This window comes from Poecilia formosa, unplaced genomic scaffold, assembly GCF_000485575.1.
Source record: "Poecilia formosa unplaced genomic scaffold, Poecilia_formosa-5.1.2 Scaffold266, whole genome shotgun sequence".
In the NCBI taxonomy this organism is placed as follows: Eukaryota; Metazoa; Chordata; class Actinopteri; order Cyprinodontiformes; family Poeciliidae; genus Poecilia; species Poecilia formosa.
The window spans coordinates 171,601-192,384 of NW_006800205.1; the positions used below are offsets into that span (position 1 = coordinate 171,601).

Sequence of the window (20,784 nt, forward strand, 5' to 3'; positions counted from 1 at the left end):
AGTCTATAACTGCACTGTATTAGAGTACAGTCCAGTAATCTCTGAGTAAAAACTTAGAAATAAATTTACATGAATTATTTTCTCTTTTTTCTACCTTATTTTATTATTTTTCTGGGCAGCGTCGTCATTCTGTCGTTTTCTACGTCACCATCCGCGCGCGCTCCGTCGGGTAAAACCATTTTATCCATTTAGTGAACCAGTTTAAATTCAAAAATACTTTATTCAGTTTATTCTACATGTTTCCTTGAGAGGCTCCCGGACCTGAAATAAGGTCATTGAAAGGTTTTCAAGGAACCTGGTGCTTCTTCATTCTAAAACAATATGCAGGAACCGTCACCGACTGGAATGGAGTGCGGATCGGGATCATAAATACGTTACACAGATTTATAAACAATTACAGCTTGAGATATATATATATATATATATATATATATATATATATATATATATATATATATATATATATATATCAAGCTGTAATTTGTTTTCCTGCAGGCAGGAAAATAAAACATGAAAACAAAAGGAGCATTTTGCTGTTTTATGTTTTAAACAAAGAACTATTTAATCCTGTTCGATCAGGATTAAACATTGGTATGGTTTATTTCATTTAAATGTTTAATTTGATTTCCGTTTGGAATCAAAGTATTTTTCTATTTGAATATTTTCCTCATTATCCCAACATCGGTAAAATGCATTACCCATAATTCACTGCTGCAAATGGACAAAAACTCAACCAGTTTAATGAAATATTTACAAACTGCATCCATCAAAATGTAACTCATGAAAATTAAAACAATTTCACAAATTAGTCTTTTTCTTCAAATCAAACGAAATTGGTATGAAACATTTCTGCAGCAAAAAAATTACAATTATGCTGTTATAATTTTTAAGATTAAGATGTTTTACTCCAGAAACGTTTGAGAACAATTTGATTGTTTTAATGTTTATTAGTGAAGATGCAGACATATATTTATATTAGTAATTTCTACACATTTTAAGCCTTTTTCTGTAATTTATTCCAATATTAATAACAGCATATTTGCAAATTAATTATTAGTCTGATATATTTTTACCTTCAGTCGGTGAATTTATCTGTGAATAAATGAGCTGAAGGATTGATTTACATTTTGCAGGTTGAAACGTCATTCTGACATGATTCTAAAATAATAATATTGATAATTAATCTGTTCGTAGCTGAAAACTGAAAATTTGATTTAAATCTGCCCGCTGATCGGCAGAAATGAGGCGAGCAGGGCCGCATGCAGTACCGGCCAGCCGCCGCTAGAGGTCAGGGCTGGACAGAACCAGGAGGAAGTTCTGTGGAGTTCTGCGGTTCTGCTGCTGATCCAGGACCAGTTCTCCGGGACTGGAGAGAAAGGACTGCAGGAAGCTGTGGAATTTGCGCCACTTTTTGCACAAGTTAAGCTGTAGATAAACACTCAAACTGATGAAAAACGGAGTAATTTAGCCGCAGATGGATCCGAACTGCATGAACTGAAGCGGCTGGTTTGGTTTTAAAATGACGCCTGAATGTGAGAGATCAGCGGGATCAGGAGGAGGAGCGCATCCTGGAAGCTCCGCAGCATCCCGGTGAAACTTCCTCCTCCTCCTCTTCTTCCTCCTCCTCCTGCTCAACTTCTCCTCCTCTCCGCTCCTCGGGGTTCAAACTTTCCCTCCTCCTCCTCCTCTTCCTCCCTAAGCTGGACGCTTCTCTCAACTTCTCCTCACTTTGAGTTAGTCTGCGCTGCGTGGAGGTGAAAGTTTGCCCGCCGCCGCACCGCGCCGCGCCACGCCACGCACCGCCGTGCCGCGCCACGCACCGCGCGTCCCGCAGCAGATGGGAATCCACGTGTCTGGAGCCGCTTTTCCTCTCCGAAAACAAAGTTGAGGCGCTTTGGAGGGAAGAAGAAGAAGAAGAGGAGCGGAGCGGTGAGTGCGCTGACCATGTGCTCAGCGGAATTCATTTTTATTTTAACTTCATTTATTCAAATTAAAAACGCCAACCTGCCTTTTAAACTGTTTTTTTCCTTTTCGTTATATTCATTATGCCTATTTTAATTTATCCACAAAATCCAGAAAATCTTTTAAAAATTCTTTTATTTCCAAATTTTCATAAAATTTCATTTTTATTTTATTTTCATTATTAATATTTCAGCTGATTTGTTGTTGAGTGGAATCATTTTAAAGCTTCCTCCTTAATTTAATGTTCATTCTGTTTCTGCAGCAGATGAAATAATCAGGTATTAATATTTGATGTTATTTTTAGTAAAGCAGCAGAGAAGGCCTCAGATTTGATCAATAATTAACGCGGAGCTTCCTGTCCTCTCCGGCCTCAGAGCCGATCTTTTTGTCCGTCCTCATCCTGAATGGCCGCCGCTTCATTTGCATCAGAAGAAAAGTTTTAGTGCGTTTGCTTTTGTGAGCGATGAAGAGTTCCAGCAGTCAGCGAGGAGGAAGAGGAGGAGGAGGAGGAGCAGGGAATGGGGCCTTGGGTTTGACATTCCCAAACCTGGGATGAGGATGTCACCTTCATCCTGTCTCTTTCTCACATCCTGCTGGGAATTTCTGGGAATCTGTGGATTTTGAGTCGGGAGAGAGTGAGCCGCCCCGCTGAGACGACTCAAAAGTCTCTTATCCCACAAAACAACAAGACCACAGCAATTACCGCTCAGCGTGGCCCCGGGGCCACAGGGGGCCTCTCTGGGAAAGGCCCCCAAAACCTGCCTTCATTCTAAAACACACATGGTTCCTGGAGTGGACCGGACCGGTCCCAGAATCGGAGCACTGCTGGTTTGATCCCTGCAGGGAGACGATCCGACGCTCTGCAGCTCCTGACTCATCCGGATGAAAATAATTGAAGGTTTTCAGGTTGAAGTGGAAGAAAAACTCATCTGGTTCCAGTTAAAGTCGGGACGGTAAACTGGGCTGGTGCAGCTCATCATTAAGGCTGCAGGAGAACCGGATCCATCCAGAGTAACGAGCTCAGCTGCTGGAAACCAAACTGATTCTCTGGAGTCAGAGGGTCCTCTAAAACACACACACACACACACACACACACACACACACACACACACACACACACACACACCCTCTCTCTCTGTAAACATTTACTCCTAGAGTCCGTCTGAAGATCTTCTTCCAGCAGATCTTCTCTAAGATCCTCCATCAGGCAGCAGCAATTACCCGCCATCAAACAGATCTGGAGGCCCCTGCAGACGGACCAATCAAAGGCCGGGGGCCGCCGGGGGCCTGTAGTTCCTCCTCTGTGCCGTGTTGGGCCCGTCTTTGATGGGGTTGTTAATTAACTCCTGAAGGGACGGCCACCGTCAGGACCGGGCCGCCTCAGAGCGCCACGGCGACGGGATCAGAAGGAAACGTCCTGTTAGAGGACCTGGGGGACGCGGACACGGCACAGCGGCGGGCCCCAGAGGACCCCGGACACTGCGCTCGGTGAAGGACCTCAGTGTGTCCGAGACGCTGCATGGTGACGGGGCTCCGGCTCCTGTAAATCCGTCCCGCTCCTCCATCCTGAAACTGATGAGGAAAACGTCAAAACCTTCCGGTTCAGATTGAACCTCCTCATCCTCTTCCTCTTTTCTTCCATCAAATAGTCGAATATTTTCCTCATAAAGAAACATTTAGGACCAACCCAGAGATCCTTCACACATTTTGATTTAGTCATTTTTCTGAATAGTTTGTATTTAAGCAAATAATGCAGATTTAAACTCTAATTTCCTGGAATTTAATTAAATTAATTCTTTCATGAACATTTTGAATTAAACCTCATTTTAAATTTGTTAAACAAAATATGAGATTAAAATATTAAATTCTTGGTTTCCTTTGGCTGCTGAGGTCAGAATGATGGAAAAATGTTAAAATCAGGTGAAGAGCTAATCTGACCCAAACTGAATTAAGATCAAAGTGTTCACCACCCTGAAGAGAGGGACACATGGCAGGTCCAAGCGGGCCTAAAGCCAGAACACCTGGGTAGGAAGAGGAACTCCAGATGAAGGAACAAGATGGAGAGAAGAAACCAAGAAAACAGAGTAAAGAAAAACACCAGGGGGCAAAGAAAACCGACCCACAGGAACCATAACACTGTGTGGGACATGATCCGTCCAAACGGACGCAGGAAAGCCATTTGGACTTTACAGCGATGGTAAACGGTCCAACCAGCTGAGGTTCTGTTGGACAGTTTGGCTGAAGGTTCAGATCAGCTACTGGTCGCCTCACTGCTTCAGCTACGATCAACGCCTTCCCATCACAAAATGAGCACCAAACTTCGTCAATATAGTTTGGAAATTTCAGTGATTCCTTACAATAAGGAATAATTTTAAAAATCACGTGAATAAGTTTATTAATGTGATAAGTCATTAAAAGGTCAGGTGGTGAGATGTGGATGCTAAGCTAACTCTGGTCCTCCAAACCTCGGTCTGGGTTCGGTTGAAGTGAACTCTGGTTTGGTTTGAATGTGAACACCAAGCGGACCAGAAACCGCTCCAAAAGCAGGAAGTTGCCTACAGCACAGGGCATTCTGGGTAAATACAACCAAAGCTAATGTGTTAGCCTAGCGCTAGTAGCAGCAATGGCTTGTGGTTTTTAGCCAAAGACTAAAGAGAAATCCTCCAACCGCTAAAATCTGACACCTCCATCTTTTTTCCATTTAGTGAAGAAGGAAGTCGAGTTCATGTCTTCTTTATTGGTTTTTCTGTCATTTCCTTCAGTGGTTCTTGGTGCAGCGCCCCCACAGGCCAGGAGGGGAACGGGCTTTTTAGAGCAACACAAAAATGAACCACAGCAGCTGAAGACGTAACAAATATGGCAATGTTGGCCTCTAATCAAACCAAGAGGACTACCACGGAAACAGCCTTAGAGTTACATCTGAATGAAAGTAAAGTGACCTTTCCTGTCCAGTAGAATCTCATGGTGTAGTGAGAATTAAAATAACGGATGAATGCAGCGGTGACCGGAGGCAGAGCGGAGTTCTGGTGTCTGAACTGGTTGGTGTTTCTTTTCACGTGAGGAGGTCTCTCATAATGACGAAGGAATACCAGGAATCCCTTCCTGCAGCCTCGCAGGAAGCGCTAAGCTACCTCAAAGAAAGGTCAAGGTCTGCGGAGCCACACAGGTGGGAGGTGCTCCTCCAGTTCACCCGGACGGGTCAGGAGGGGAGCCAACCCTCCCCTGAACTCGGCTGCCACATCTGTTTGCTGTTGCCGAGGCCGGGAGGAGATCAGCCACAGGATATTGAACATCCAGGCTCATTCCTCCGAGGAGAATCACTCAGCCTCTCTGCTGAACGTGTTGAAACCAGACGCGCTCTGCTGGGAATACGTTTCCCCTGTGTTCTGTTTTTAGCCGATACATCAGGGACTTTGGGTCTCATTTGCTTCTCTTGAAGTTTAGAGGAACCGCTTGGTATAAATTCAGATGTCACTGTTAGCCTCTATTTGTGCTTTCTTGGCTCATACAATAAACAACCCCGTCTCGGCTTGAAGCTGCTTTCTATTTTAGAGTCGCCACCGACCCGGGCTTCTTTTACACCACAGCTATTATTCAAGAGGAGAATAGGTGCGAGGCCCCAGTCATAAATTCCAGCAAGTGGTCCTTGGTAAGGGGTGCCGCGCCGAGGAATTGACTGCATGCTCCGTGATTTTACTCTGCTATGCAGTGACCTTTCAGGCTTAGACAGAGTCATTTGTTTGCTTGACAAGAGCTGTTCTAAAAATTCAGGAGACACTTGGTGCTGGTTATACTTGGTGATGAGCCAAGGTGGAGTCTGGCTCACCTGAGCAGCTGAGCATTAGTTTTCCTGACGCTGTGATCCATATTCGCTCCGGCTCTGGGAGTTTGGTGGGTTTTGATCAACTTGACACACATTTTGGTCTCTTTTCTGCCTCGATAACTAGTTCAGCATGTTAGCCCAACACTCACAAATGTTAATGAACAGGTGAGAGTTCCTCTAAAAGAGATTAAAAGCAGAAATGTCACAGAAGAGAACAAACAGTCATTGACTTCAATGAGTCGGCAGAGAGGGGGAGGGTCCCTGTGAAGCTGTTAGTCCCTTAAATAACCTTATTGTGGGGTCCCTTTGTCATCTGTTGCTCTTAAATAAATCACTGTGTGTCTTTGTGACGGGAGCCTCCAGTCCGCCGCAGGGGGCCGCGCTTCATCGGCCAGCCTGTGCCACACAAACGGCTGCTCAATGTTTCTACAGACACTTCCTGTAACGACCGGCATTTCTGCAGCTGATCAATAATCAAACTACATCACACCTCACTGTTTCTGTCACAGCAACATTTTAACTCACAGAGCAACACACACACCAACACACACACATAGATCATCTAAAAATAATCCCAACATAATAAATAATCACAGCACCAATTTAACTACCCAATGCTAATGCTAACGCTAATGGATTCTATAATGACCTTAGATATTATATTCATGTTTATATTTTGTTTTTTACCATCTGTGTTTTACTTTATTTGGAAAAAGAGACAAAATGAGAGGAAATGGAACTGCTGGGTAGACGGACTTCAAAATAAGAGCATGAATATAGACGTCTAACTACCTTAATAATCCTTAACAGTCAATAATAAAAACTTCAACACAAATGTTGAACTTCAGAGGAAAGCTTATAAAACAATCAACAGTTAGGGAAAGCTAAGTGCGCTAAATATTTTTGAAGTTAGCAAAACTTAAAGTGCTAAGCTAAAAATTAGCACTGCTATTAGCAGGTTAGCAGAAGCTTGTCCAACACAGGTAGTTAGCTAGTTAGCATCACTGCTAATCTCTGGTTTTCCAAGCCACCATGTTTCTGTGTGATGGTTTATGATGGGATCTGTGAGGAAAACAAATATTTACCATTTTATACGTGGATAAATACATAAAACAAGATGATGACTAAAAATCAGGCTGAATGAATCTGGTTTTAGTTCCAGAATGGATCCATTTAAAGTCCAGCAGGACGGAGTTGAAGCTGGATTTTCAGTCTGAACCTTCGGTTTCCTCAGAGAGCTGCTGGACGTTTCAGAGCAGAGTCCGAGTCTCTCTTGGATCAGCTGTTACTTCCTCCTGCCCCGCCGTTCTGCTAAATGTGTGAGCAGCAAATGTTGAGCCTGACTAATATTGATTTGTGAGGCCAGATCAGAGAACGGGAGGCGTGAAAGACTCCCGTCAGGTGGCTCGTATATCACCTTCTGAACGCGGCTGTGTGTGGTGAGGGCTTCCCATGAGGCCGCGCTGCGTCCGCCCACACCTGTTAGCCGATTCATCCGCAGCAATAAAGACGATCCAGACAGAGCTGTCAGTCAGGCGCTGCTTTGTTACCAGGCAGTAAATGAACTGGAGGTTCATCAAAGTCTGAAACCTGCAGCTGCTCAGCGGCCGAGACGTGATGGAGGGAGGTTCTGAGGAAACCGACCTCTCTGGGTTCTAATTCGACCTCTCTGGGCTTTCCAATATGGACGCCTGGCTGAGGTGATGTCACAGCATCTCCGTCAGATTCCTTAATTTCCCACAATCCTGCTGGAAACTAGCAGGTCTGATGAGACAGTTGGGTTGTGTTTCCTTTACAAATGTGGACAAATCTTCGTCAATATTCTGCTAATGCTGGAAACTATTTTGCGACATCGTGTTTAAATTGTTCATGCAATAAGTCATTAAAAATCATGGCAGTTAAATGAGATATTCACAATTCAGCCATGGTGATGCATGGTGATAAACCACTCATCCATCAGCCAATCAGAGGAGCCGTTGGCGTCTCATTCAGGCGTTGGAGGACATGTCCGGTGGATGTCCGCTTTCAGTCCGGTCCAAAGTATGGAGGCCTGAATTCTGAAGTTCTGGTTCTGTTGACTTCATCCAGACGTAACCGGACCATCGCCTCCCATCGGTCCACAGAGGATTTCCTCAAAGGTTTTGGAGATCATCACAAAGTTTCTGGTAAATGTGAGAAGTCTTTGGGTTGTTTTGGGTTGGCAGTGGTTCTGGACAGTCCAGGTTCTGTTCTTACTGCTGAATCCTGGTTAGATGTTCTTCTGGGCTCTTCTGGACCTCCTCATGGTTACTGAAGTTTAAGAAACGGTTCAGTTCCTGGATGTCTTTAGACTTGATGTGCTGCTTCCTGTTGAAGAGATTTTTCTATTGATCTGTCAATGATCGGGTCCGGATGTGGAGCAGAACTCAGATTCTGATTGGTTTGGAGAAAAGTCTCTACATCTGGGATTTGATATCAGTGAACATAAACTGGTTTTCCAGATGAGGCGTTGAAGGTTCCTGCTCTGCTGAAATCTGGTGAATGTGTGAGAAACCGATCCGATCAGTAGGTTCTGGACCAGTGGGTTCTGGACCAGTGGGTTCTGGACCAGAGGGTTCTGGAGCAATGGGTTCTGAACCAGTGGGTTCTGGACCAGTGGGTTCTGGAGGAAGATGCCACTTTCTGCTCCCCAGTCTTCATTTCCATCCAGCTTTGAAGATAAAGTAGCATTGTTCTAACTGTTGAGGCTCTGAATGGGCCTGTGGAAAGGTCAACAGCCAAATAAACTTTGATGACATGCAGCCTGGACCCCCACCTCCTTATCCTCTGTGCCCTTTGACCCCAGAGCCCCCGGTCCGCCCCCTGCCAGAGAGCAGATTGAGCTGTGAAAGGCGGGAGCTGCAAACTGCACAACAAGGCCGGGTTTATGAGCAAATCCTCCGACATGTTTGCTCAGCGCTCCAACATTATCTTCAGATTCCTGGAGAATGAAAGGGTGCCAACAGGCCGGGTGCCAACAGGCTGGGTGCCAACAGGCCGGGTGCCAACAGGCTGGGTGCCAACCGGGATGTCCAGCTTCACGCTGCGGTTCACATCGAGTTTATGTAAATACAATATACCACAGATGTTGACCTGTCGGCTGAGCTGCTGCTGTTGCTGCTGGTTTGGTCAGAGACGAGTTCACAGGCTGAGGTGACTGCAGACAAAACTGTTAATATCACTGATTTTACAGCAAACAGAGGAGGATTCATTTGTTGTTTCACTTGGTAACTTGGAAAAAAAAAGGGAAACTGTTTTATTTGGTGGAAATAACCAGACGAAATAAAAGGTGCTTATTTTCAAGATTGTAAAAATGGCCAAAAAATCAGCAGAAACTCACTGAAACGTTATGAGATACGACAGAAGATCAGGATGAAAAAATAAAAATCTGCCTTTTTTTGAACATTTTTTATTATTTTCACAGAACTCAAGTTATTCTGAGAGTTTTTTTTTTTTACTTTTTGCTTAAATCCAGGTCGACTCAGTTCGATTAGGAACCCAAACTGCAACATCTGTTCCATTTCTAGCCGGTGTGGTTCTCGTTCACACCGCACTGAGTCAAATGATCTGAACTAATTGAAAAACCTGTTCCCCTCCTCGCCTGTGGGGGCGCTGCACAAAAAACCTCTGAAGACACTGAGCGCAACTTCCTTCTTTACCAAATGGAAACTAAAATGGAGTGTCAGATCTTAGCGGTTGGAGGATTTCTCTTTAGTCTTTGACTAAAGACCAGGAGCCATTTCTGCTGTTAGCGCTAAGCTAGCGCTAGGCTAGCATGTCAGTTTTGGTTGTATTTACCCAGAATGCCCTGCGCTGAAGTCTACTTCTTGCTTTGGTCTGCTTGGTGTTCACTGTGCATTCAAACTGAACCAGAGTTCACTTCAACTGAACCCAGACCGAGGTTTGGAGGACCAGAGGACCAGAGGTCAGAGGTCGATTAGCGTTCATACCAACTGAACCGGACTTTCTAGACAAACAGACTGCAGTCGGGTTAAAGTGGATTAAACAGGTTTGGTGTGAATGAACCTTTAAAGTATCCGTTGGTGTTTCTGACTCTGGGTTCTTAAAACAGGAAACGTTTCCAACCGTCTGATTGTCTTTGCTTAATCCATCAGTTCTCGTTAAAGCCGGACATTTAGAGGCTCTTGGCTCATTGTTGTGACCCTCAGTGGGATCACAGGCAGAGCGTCCATCCAGCCACCTGAGTTCTTCCTCAGTTTGTCTCAGATCGTCCTCGTGTCCTCCCAAACTGAGAGCTCTGCGTTAACGGCCTGTTTTATGCTCCTCTCCCCTCACAGCGTCTCAGTCGGCCATGGAGACCTCATCACCGCCAGCCACACAGAAAAAGGACAAAATGGACGGCAGCAGCTTCAGCGACCTCCCCAAGAAGCCGTCGCCCTCGGAGACCAGAGGTAAGGCGCCGTTTCAAAGCCGGGTCCGGTTGTCTATGAGCCGTGAGCCAGCTGAGAATGAGCCGGGGTCTCACAGGTGCTCAGCCAGGGGGCAAAGGGGAGCCATGAAATATACATTTCAAAGAAGAAGTGTCGTCCTGGGAGCCGACGCTCTCTGCGGCCTGATGAGGAACCCTCAGCAGTCAGAGGTGACTCACTGCGGATGTCTGACAGGAATCTTAATAGACTGTGACCCATGAAAGAATCATGAATGCAGATGGGCGCCGTGTGCAGGCGCGGCTCGGTAAACGCGGATGAGTAGAAAACACGGAGTGACAGCAGAGCTGGGGGGCCGGAGCAGGTGAGCCTGGTGTTGTTGAACTAAATGAAGAGTAGCAGTGATCCTCACTGGCTGGCAGGAAGAGAGAATACATGTTTAAAGATGCCAGGCAGCGCGTGATGAAAGCTGGGCATAATGAGGCCGAAAGACCTTGTTCTTACCTCCAGAGTATAGAGAAGAAAAAACCTTAAAAAGTGTCCGGGGTTGATGGAGCCGGGGACGACACGCAGCTTCAAAAACTGACAGAGATGCAAGCTGATGGGGCCCTTTGACATGCAAATTAAACGTGTGATTTAGTGACATTTTTACTCATTCATGGAGGACTTGGTGGCCTGCCATTACAAAGAAACGCTCATTAATTGATGAAGAGGAGACAAAGCTGGAAACAGAGTCTGGAACGAGGCAGAACTCAAGAGCGGCTCGGCTCTTTGTGAAAACGTTTACTAAGGAGGAGACGATTTGAGCCAGAAACATTTCCTACAGCAGAACCAGAGTTTATCTGCCTGGTTCTGATGCCTCCAAACACCAAACAGAGCAAGACAGAGTTTACCTAGACACACAGAACCTGACAGAACCAAGCAGGATGATCAGAACGCACCGAGTTACGATCATCTACACGAATTCAGGGAAAGTTTCTGAACGTGTCCAAAACTAAAACAGAATTTCAGACCAAATGTCTGGAGCTGCTGAGCTGAACGACGTTTAAATATTCATAAAACCAGAAATCCAGACCTGAATTCAGCCTAAATCCTCTACCGTAACGATAAAAACTCATTAAATTAAAGTCGGTCATGTTCATAAAATCAATAAATAATATTTATATAACAGATATAACATTAAGGTTACATTAAACCATCATTTCCTTCTGGATGTGATAACTATGTTACCACTCAGGCCTGATGTGTTAATTATGATACAAACTGGATTCAACTCATTTCTAAAAATTCTACTTTTGAAAACATATAAACTTTATTTTAGACTTTAATAATGCTAAATGTATCATTTATGACATATATTTCTGAGAATCTGCTGTTTGAACTAAACAGGCCTGATGAGATTTATTGTATAATTATGTTATAAATATGACAAAACAATGCAAAAATTAAAATACATGAAAATTAACATCTCAGTTCTTCACCAAAAAAAACAAACATTTTTAGTTAAATAATAAAAGAAAAGGTCAAATGTGTAGAAAATCATGTCATGAAAATAATTTTTATTTAATGTCATGATGATTAAACCTCCTAAATACTCTGTATTGTTGGGATTGTTTATTATTTTTCCACTGAAAGTATCAATAAATATAAATAAAATCTGATTAAGTGCAGCTTAGCGACACAATCAAATCAAATAGAGTAAAGAAAAGTTATTTTAGAGCAGTATTTAGCTTTACCCAAAGTTAAATCGTCCATCTCTGGTTAAAGAAAAGCAGTCGGTCCAGGTCCAGTTCCCTCCTGTTCCTTCATGTTCCCAGGAACATTTTTAGGGTTTTATCAGAGTTCGTATCGGTCCAGGAGGACAGGCAGACGTTGGGTTGGGTAGTTCTGCAGCGGCCCGGTTCCAGGAACCCTCCAGAACCAGCCGAGGTGAGGACGTTTGTTCAGAGACGTCAGCGGCTGCCTGATGAAAGCTGAGCTTAATGAGGTTAAAGGACGTCGGCCTCACCTCCACCGTATCACAGCAGATGAATCAGTGGAAACAGAAACGGCAGCAGCGGCGATCGGAGTGCTGAGCCGGATGCAGAGCGACAGGACACTTTTGAAATGTAAATAGAGCCGGAGGCTGAGCGGACGGAGAACCTGGTGGCCTGCCACGATGAAGAAGACCAACATTAATTGTTCATATGAGAATATCAATGTAGGACACTTCTTTACATTTGGAGCTGCTGCTGTTGCTCCACTTCTCTCCTCTTCAATATTTGAACAAAGCCGCCTCGTTCCCTCGCCGGGTAATAATCCCAGAGCGGTCAGAGCAGCGGCCTGATTGGGTTCTGGTTACTCATGTTCTGCTCACACGCTGCATGTTATATTCACAGGACAAAAGGAGGAACTTTACTGTGTTTTAGGCAGATTTTACCCGACACTTCAGAGGCTGGTAGTCTGAGCCAGAACCGATCAACCACAGAGGGAAAACCAAACTAGAGCAACTCAAACCGATGCTTTCATGTTCAGACAGAAGATATCAGGAGGAACCAGACTGGATGGTTTATCCTGGTTCTGGTTCCAACACTCTGGTGTTTAAGAGGAAAAACCAACCTGACTGTCCAGACGAATCAACTATTTAACAGTGGCTGGCGATGCTAACTGAACGTTAGCTGCAGTAACTCTGAAGACCTAGCCATAGAAATTAGTTCTGCTAATGCTAACACGGTACACCAGCATGATACTTAGCTAAAGCACTAGCTTCAGCTATCATGAGAGCATTAAATGCTTTTAAAGTTAGCAAAAGTGCTAAGCTAACAATGTGGAAGCTAATGCTAAAGAATTAACTTCAATTACCTGACAGTGTTAAAAGTTTTCTAAGTTAGCAAAAATGCTACACTAGTAATGTCTTAAGTGGAAGCTAACTTCAGCTACATTGACAGAACTGAGTGCTTTCAAAGTCAGCAAAAATACAAAAAACACAAGACCAACAATTAGTGGAAGAAAATGCTAAAGCGCTAACTTCAACTATGTTATTAACGCTAACCATTTTCAAAGTTAAAGACACACTAAAACACTACACCAACATGGTATTTAGTTAAAGCTAATGCTAAAGCGCTAACTTCAGACAGTGTTAAATGTTTCTCAAAGTTATAAAATGCACTAAGCAAAATATTAGCTGCACCATTAGCAGATTAGCAGAAGTGGCTTAATTTGCTTAATGAAAACACGGCAACTTCAGAAACACTCTTGATTTTTCATAAAACGTTTTGCCACTAGGATGAGTCGGGTTATAAAATGTACAAAATGGGTTGGGGTTACATTTTACATCATACTTTAAATTCAATTGGTGAAATAAACCAATTGAAATGAGTTTATTTCACAAAACTGCAATGGAAACTTTTTTTTCTCATAAGTCGAGTCACATGATCAACAGCTGGATTTTTCTATTGGTCAAACCAAGAAGAAGACAGGAAGTAGTAGGAGTATGACGTGTTGAGAACTTATCAAACTTATTCAGATTCTTATTTAATGGAAACGTGATTGAGAAATTATGTTTTTCAATATTAGCAGAATATTCACGTTGTAGTTTTGTGCATGTTTGTAATGAAACGCAGCCGGAGAGTCCCACCGAACAGAAACTATTTGGTTAATTCTTACTAGCATTAAAACTATTATTACCTCTCTACCAAACTCTACCGTCACTGTTTGTTTAAAGAGTTTACAGTTTTTCCTCATTATTTCATCCTCTCTCTGTATGTGACCCAAACTTCTCGGCTCGCCTGTATATTTATATTTCCAATATCAGCAGCAGGTTTTTAATCTTCTAACAGCTAAATAAAGAGTCTCTCCATAAGTCTTCCTCCTATCAGCGCCTCGTGTTTTCATCTTAAATAAACAAGCAGCGTGGCTGTCCCAGCCAATCAGATACCAGCGCTTAAACTACGAGCGTCTGCCACCGCCATGAGACAACGCAATTACTTATCTCAGTAATATGCATTATTATTCCAGTTGCCAGCTCCTGATAAGTCAACATGCATGCAGAGAGAGCGGGGTCCTTGAACCTGGAGGCAGCGGCTGATATACTGCAGCTTCCTGCGGGGCTGCTGCCACCTCTGAGCCGACAGCAGCCGTATACCAGCCGCCTGTTTTATATTCCCGTCCGCCTTTATTTATTTACAACAATTTCGTCTCTATCAGAGGACATGGCTAATGCGGAGTTTTAATATGTTATTTACACATAAAAACCAGCTATTTACAGCAGCCTGAGAGCAGGAGGGATGAATGGGCTCCGGTCTGTTGTATCACAGTTTAACAATCTGGATCGCTAATAGAACCATTTATCATGGAGCGGTCATTTATCCTGCAGCCCGGTGCCGGTGCCGGTCCCAGAGGCCTATGGAAATGGGCTCTGCATGTAATGAAGCTCAAGCGGGACTGGTTTAAAGCATGGATGTGCTCTCCGAGTCAATTAGGGCCTCAGGTGTTCCTGTCGGCCGGCCTGATGATGTCTTCCTCCCGCTCCGGGCCAACCCGGAGTCAGGCCGGTCTGGACACCGGTTCTGGACGCCGGTTCCGGTTCGGCGGTGTTAAGCAGCAGCAGCTGAAGTCCTCTCTCCGCCCTGACCCGCCGCGGCTCCGCTAATAGATTCAAATGAGAGGCTGAATTTCCTCTGACAGCTCGCATCTGTCTGAACGCGGAGCCCGGACCTGCAGGATCCGCGGCCCGTTGGCAATAACCCATAACCGCAGCGTCAGATGGAAACATTACTGGGAAAAGCAGCAAAATGACACAGAATCCAGCGGAGCTTATTGATGGATGTGTCAGGGCGCAGAGATGAAGGGACGAGGTTTTATTCATAGGCGTTCAGAGGTTTGATTCAGATCTGATTTATTTGGGATTAGTTAAATTTAGAGTTATTGCCTTTTTAAAATAACCTCTTGGTTCACACAGGAAATACGTCACAGCAGCGCCGCGTTTCAGACAGAAACTTTCTGACAGAAGGAAAAGTCAATAAACCTGAAATTTATTAAACATCTACTGTATTATTTAATGTTACACAATTCAAACCAATTCTATCAATACACGTAATTAATCTCCCATAAATTAATAAACCTTAAAGAGACGGGTTTCAGTTTCAGTTAGCTTAAAGCTAAGCTAGCCTTTATCTTTCCACTGACTTACTGTATTAATGTCAAACCTGCATATTTCATCCTGTTAATATGAAAAATATTTTCATATTCTGCTAAATATTATTTGGGACATATTAGAAAACTTGCCCACAACAAGCAGATTTTCAAAAAGTTAAACAAACTCAGCAATTTTATGCTGTTTATTATAATAAACAATAATTATATAATATTTACAATCCAATAAGGGGGTCAAGTAAAAGATATTTGGATGCCTGACATTTATTTAATAAACAGACTAAAAAGATTTAAAACTGAATGCTAAGCTAGTTAGCTTTCACAGTTTCCAGCAGTTTCTACACATTTCTTTTTTAATAACTTTTATGTTTTTATTTAAAATACATTTTGATAATTTTGGTACTTAAATCTATGTTGCTGGTTTGTTTGGGAGTTATTGATGTTAAAGGAAGCTGATAGAAAAAGGCAAAATAAATTAATGCTAGCTTTAATGATTTTTAGCAGCTACATTTTAAAATGTTGCAATTTAAAATAAATGTTGACAATTTTAATGATTAAATATTAATCCCTGCACAAGGTTTATTTATAAACTATCCTGGTTTCCTAATATTTATTCAATAAATTGATAAAAAGAGACAGAATATCAATGCTAACTAGTTAGCTAGCTAGTTTTAGCAGTTTTTAGCCATCACATTTTCACAGAAATATTATGTTTAAATTAAAATGATTTTAACTTTAGTATTTAGATATATTTTGTTATTCAGTGTTCATTCAGCAGCATTTGTTAATGTGTTAATAATAAACCAGGATATTAACCAGTCAAACCAGTAAAAATGAAGGCTAGCCTGGCTGGTTTTCACCAGAAGTTTTTTATTTTTTATTTTAAATTGTACTTTAAAATTAATGTTGATGATTTTATAAATTAGATATGAACCCATATACAAGGATTATTCAATAATTATTGAATATTTCAGACATTCAATTAAAAGAAAACAAATGTTAGCTAGTTAGCTTTAGCAGTTTCAGCACTATGTGTGACATTCATGAAATCTTTGTAATTAGATGAAACCTTTACTAAGGTCAGGTCTGGATCAGAACTTAAATACATCCATCCATCCATCCATCCATTTTCCTTCACCCTTGTCCCTCAGTGGGGTCGGGAGGGGTGCTGGTGCCTATCTCCAGCTCACGTTCCGGGCGAGAGGCAACTTAAATACAGATTAACTAAATTCATGATTTTAAGAATATTGTAACATTTATTTCACATTCTCTGCCCAGATTCAAACCTAGTCATGAATGTGTTTGGTTTTAGTTTTTGTCTGAATTTTCTTTTGGTTGTGATTCTTTTGTTTTGGCGGTGGATGTTTCACAGGAAGTGTCTGTGTTTGTCTCGCTGTGTGTTTCTCTGTAAACTAGGCCAGAGGCTGCAGCTAATGATTTGATTAACTGGCTTCGGTGGCTCTTGACATACATCTTGCTGAGAGTGAGTTTGTCGTTGGAGAGGGAGATTGATGAGCGCGCGGCTCCCCGACCCACAGTTCCTCCCGTTCTGCCTCCCAGGCCTTTCTGCTGAGTCTGGCTGGTTCGCAGGGGAGGACCGAAAGTACTTAGCACCTCCTGGGCCGTCCCAGGACACAATAAGGGGGGGGTTGAGACCTAAACAGGCGTAGCATTCCCATATATATCAAAGAAAGCAGAGCGGAAAATGCTTTAAGCTGCTGCACTGCAAAAACACAAAACCTCTCCAAGTATTTCTGCTCCACTTTCTGATGCAAATAACTTGGTTCACTTCAAAAAGGCAAAACTGACTAACAAGTAACTTTACAGCAACATACAGCTCAATGTTCTCAGTAAATAATGCAGAAATATTAACATTACTTCACTTAAAGCAAAACATTTTCCCAAGTTTTAAATGCTTAAGGAATTATTGACTCATCAGCTCATACATTTTGCTAAAAGGTTTCATGTAAATCAGTTTTGTTGTATTTAAATTGTTGTATTAATTAGGGCTGGACTATATGGATGAAAACTGTATCACAAATAAAAGTTTCATATCAGCCAATATCTATAATTATTGATTAGTTTTGTTTAAAATATCTGAAATATTTCCAAACTGGAGTCACATATTTCCTGTCTGATCCACAGTTTTCTCTCCATGCTGTTTTTATTTTTAAATAGTTATGACAAATGGTGGTAAAACTTTAAACTGCTGCTGTGCCTGTTATGCAACAAGCTGTTGCTAGGTAACCAAAGAGGCGACTCCACCAACCTCCTGCACACCTTCGCTGTGATAGTTTGAGCAGCTAAAGTTTTTCCTCTGCCTTCAGTTCAGTGAATATTCTATTTATTGAATATTGAATCAGATGGATCATCTATTGATATTGATAATTTATCTGTTCTGATACGTATCATTATTGATTTATTGTCCAGCCCTGATACCAAGATATTTGTTCTAGGAACTGGACCAGAAATACTTGGCAGGATTTTGTGTTTTTGCAGAGTAAGAAGAATGTTTTCTACATTCAGAGGCTTGGTAAATTTATTATTAGTATTAATAAATGAGCTGCTAATCAATACAAGGTTTTGGTCTAAAGCTGATAACCTGATGAACTTTAAGCTGGGAGTCGTACTGGGACCACTGGGCTGGGTGTGAGGCTCCCAGTGCAGGAGATGGATGAGCAGGCGGCTGAGTAAATGGTATTTTAGGCGCCATCGGTAGATCAGCGATAAGGACACATTTCTTTATCACCAGGTGGACGGTGAGTAATTGATGGCGGCCGGGCGCGAAGGGCCTCTCTGTGAGCTGCAGGGGGCCGCCGTGGGGGTCAGGGCCCGCTGGCAGAGAAAAATGCAGCCGCTAACGGCCGGCCGTCCAGCGCCCCGCTCCAAAAGGACGGCCACTAATCTTCCTGAGAAGGAGAGGATGAAGAAGAAGAGGGGGCGACGGCTCCTTTCTCTGCTCCTGCCTCTAAATGAGGCCCTGCCCAGGAGGCCTCGCAGGGGCAGACACACACACCCACACACACACACACCCACACACACACTTTATACAAGCAAAACGCATCAGCTTTTAGCTTTGCTTCAGTCAGAAAACAAACCTTTTGGGTTCATTCAGATAAAAACAGATTCATGGGAGTTAGAATAAAAACAGCAGAAAAAACTGGGAGGAAAAACTTTTAGATGCTGAAATTATCACAATAAATCAATAACTATATAGATCACAATAGATAAGTGATCAATATCAATAGCTAACACATTCAATATAACCTTAAATATATTGAATATTCACTGAACCCGGTGCAGAACTGCATTCTGGGAAATGTAAGAGGAAAGGCTTTAGCCACTCAAAGCTAGCTAAGCTAGCCGCAGCTTGCTCTCTCGCTCTCTGGTTACCTAGCAACAACCTGCTGGGTAATGAGCAGTTTCAACTGTTTCATATCCGATCTACAGACACGTTTCAGTGTGACATCACTACATCCCGCCCCCAGCTTCCTGCTGGAGGGCAAAAAGCTGCTCGCTAATGATGACTAGCATTGATTTTAGCTAAGTTGTTAATATAACAACTAAATCTTAAATTTACACCTGATACTTAAAAGATGGATGCAGTTCTTTGGTACTAATTGTCAACACAAAGTCAAGTAGATAACCAGGTCAGGAAAAGTTTTAATTAGGGAAGCAGGTCAGCTTTGCTAGCTTGACTTTGATAACCGAAACATGTAGATGTGCTGTGGAATAAGGTGAGTTTAGGTTCAGTTAGCAAAAAACTAAAAAAGGCAACTGAACACCAAATCTGACAGATCATGAGAAGAACAGGAGTTGAAATTAGCTAGTTTACCACCGCTGTGTTAGCCTAGCTAATAGCAGTGGTAGCTAATAGCAGGGATAGTTAATAGCAGCGGTAGCTAATCTTCCACAGCGATCAGCTATAAATAATCACAAAATAAACACCAAGCCTGAAAACATAAAACAAATGGACTGAATGTTCTCTGTGTGGGAAATGATTGAGTGTTTTTGGTGTAGAATCCTTAAACAAAAAGTGTTGTTGTTGTCAGTTGCTATGGCAACGAGTCTGTTTATAATGTAGCAGATGCAGAAAGCGAGTTAACAGAAGAATACATGAGGTTTCGATTTGTTCTTCAAAGTTTTTCTGCATTATTTTTCTGTTTTCTCCTGTAAATGAACAACAGCTTCATCTCCAGGTTTGTTTTTAGTAACGTTGTTGTTCTACTGCAGCAGTGTTGCCATGGTGATAAGGAAAACAATCGTGTTTTTGCCCAAAACGTCTGGATGTAAACAATAACATGCAACATGTCCATATGAACTCCAGATCCGTTCTGGATCCGTGCCGGTAACAGTGACCTCCGCCCAGGTCCGTTTGCGGTCCGGTCCAGGTATTTGGTACCTCAGCAGGCTGGTCCTGTTTTCATTCTCAGTTCTGATCTTCAGTTGGTTTTTGTGTTTGCTGTTGTTAGAAAACTCAGAATCCAGTTTGAACCTGTGGTGACGTTGTAGCGCCCCCTGGGGGAACGTGATCCCGTTTGGTGGCGGCCGGTTCCCCCTGCGCTCCCTGAGGCAGCCCGGTTATGGGCCCCCCGTATGGGCCCCTGCAGCAGGCCATATGGGAGCCAATCATGGCGGATAATGGGCTCTCTGCAGCGCTTTGTAAACATTTAGCTTGATGACTTTCCAAGATGGCCTCATCCTCATTTATCTGACGCTGCGCTCGACATCAGACGCTCTAAGTGAAACCAGAAGGCTGCTCTATTTCTGGATCAGACGCTTTCTGCTGCTTGTTAGCCGTTTTCAGGCCTGAGTCATTAGAGCAGCGGCACAAACACGGCCTACATATTTCACATGAATCAACAAACAAACATGAAACCTGAACTGGAAACCAGTCCAGAACCGAATGCAGAGAGTTTAGGATGAAGATTGGAAGCAGATTCAGGATGTTCATGTTCAGGTTGTTATAGTTAAAACAAACATTTTCCTTTACTGAAACAAATAAAAACAGTAATTAGTGTGAAAACTAAAACTAACTGGAACTACAGCATTTATGAAACTAAAACTTTCTGAAATCATAGATAATCGTCTTCCTGTTTATCAATCTATAACTGAATCAATTTTTCAACATAAATATAATCACAATACTTTGTGAATTCTGCCAAGAAAAACAGACTAACTTATAAAAACTTATAAAAAAATATATCAGTTATATTTAACTGATAATAACTAATAAAGACTGGCTGGATTAGACACAAAGTCCCAGTAAAGTTCAGTTTAACCCTGATTGCTGTTGCTGGTTGCTGTTGCTGGTTGCTGTTGCTGGTTGTTGTTGCCAGTTGCTGTTTGTTGTTGCCGGTTGCTGTTGCTGGTTGTTGTTGCTGGTTGTTGTTGTTGGTTGTTGTTGCTGGTTGTTGTTGCCAGTTGCTGTTTGTTGTTGCCGGTTGCTGTTGCTGGTTG

General features: G+C 42.7%; 1 protein-coding gene across 1 annotated transcript in view; it reads left to right on the plus strand.

Annotated features, from left to right (window-relative positions):
* Window positions 1-888: 888 nt before the first annotated feature.
* The window catches only part of LOC103150931 (zinc finger protein GLI2-like), a 51,468-nt gene continuing 31,572 nt past the window's right edge, over window positions 889-20,784 (plus strand). Inside the window, exons 1-2 of the mRNA XM_016681042.1 lie at window positions 889-1,929; window positions 10,102-10,215. Of these exons, the coding sequence (XP_016536528.1) occupies window positions 10,116-10,215 (100 nt within the window). The 5' untranslated portion in view covers window positions 889-1,929; window positions 10,102-10,115. The remainder of the gene's footprint in view (window positions 1,930-10,101; window positions 10,216-20,784) is intronic.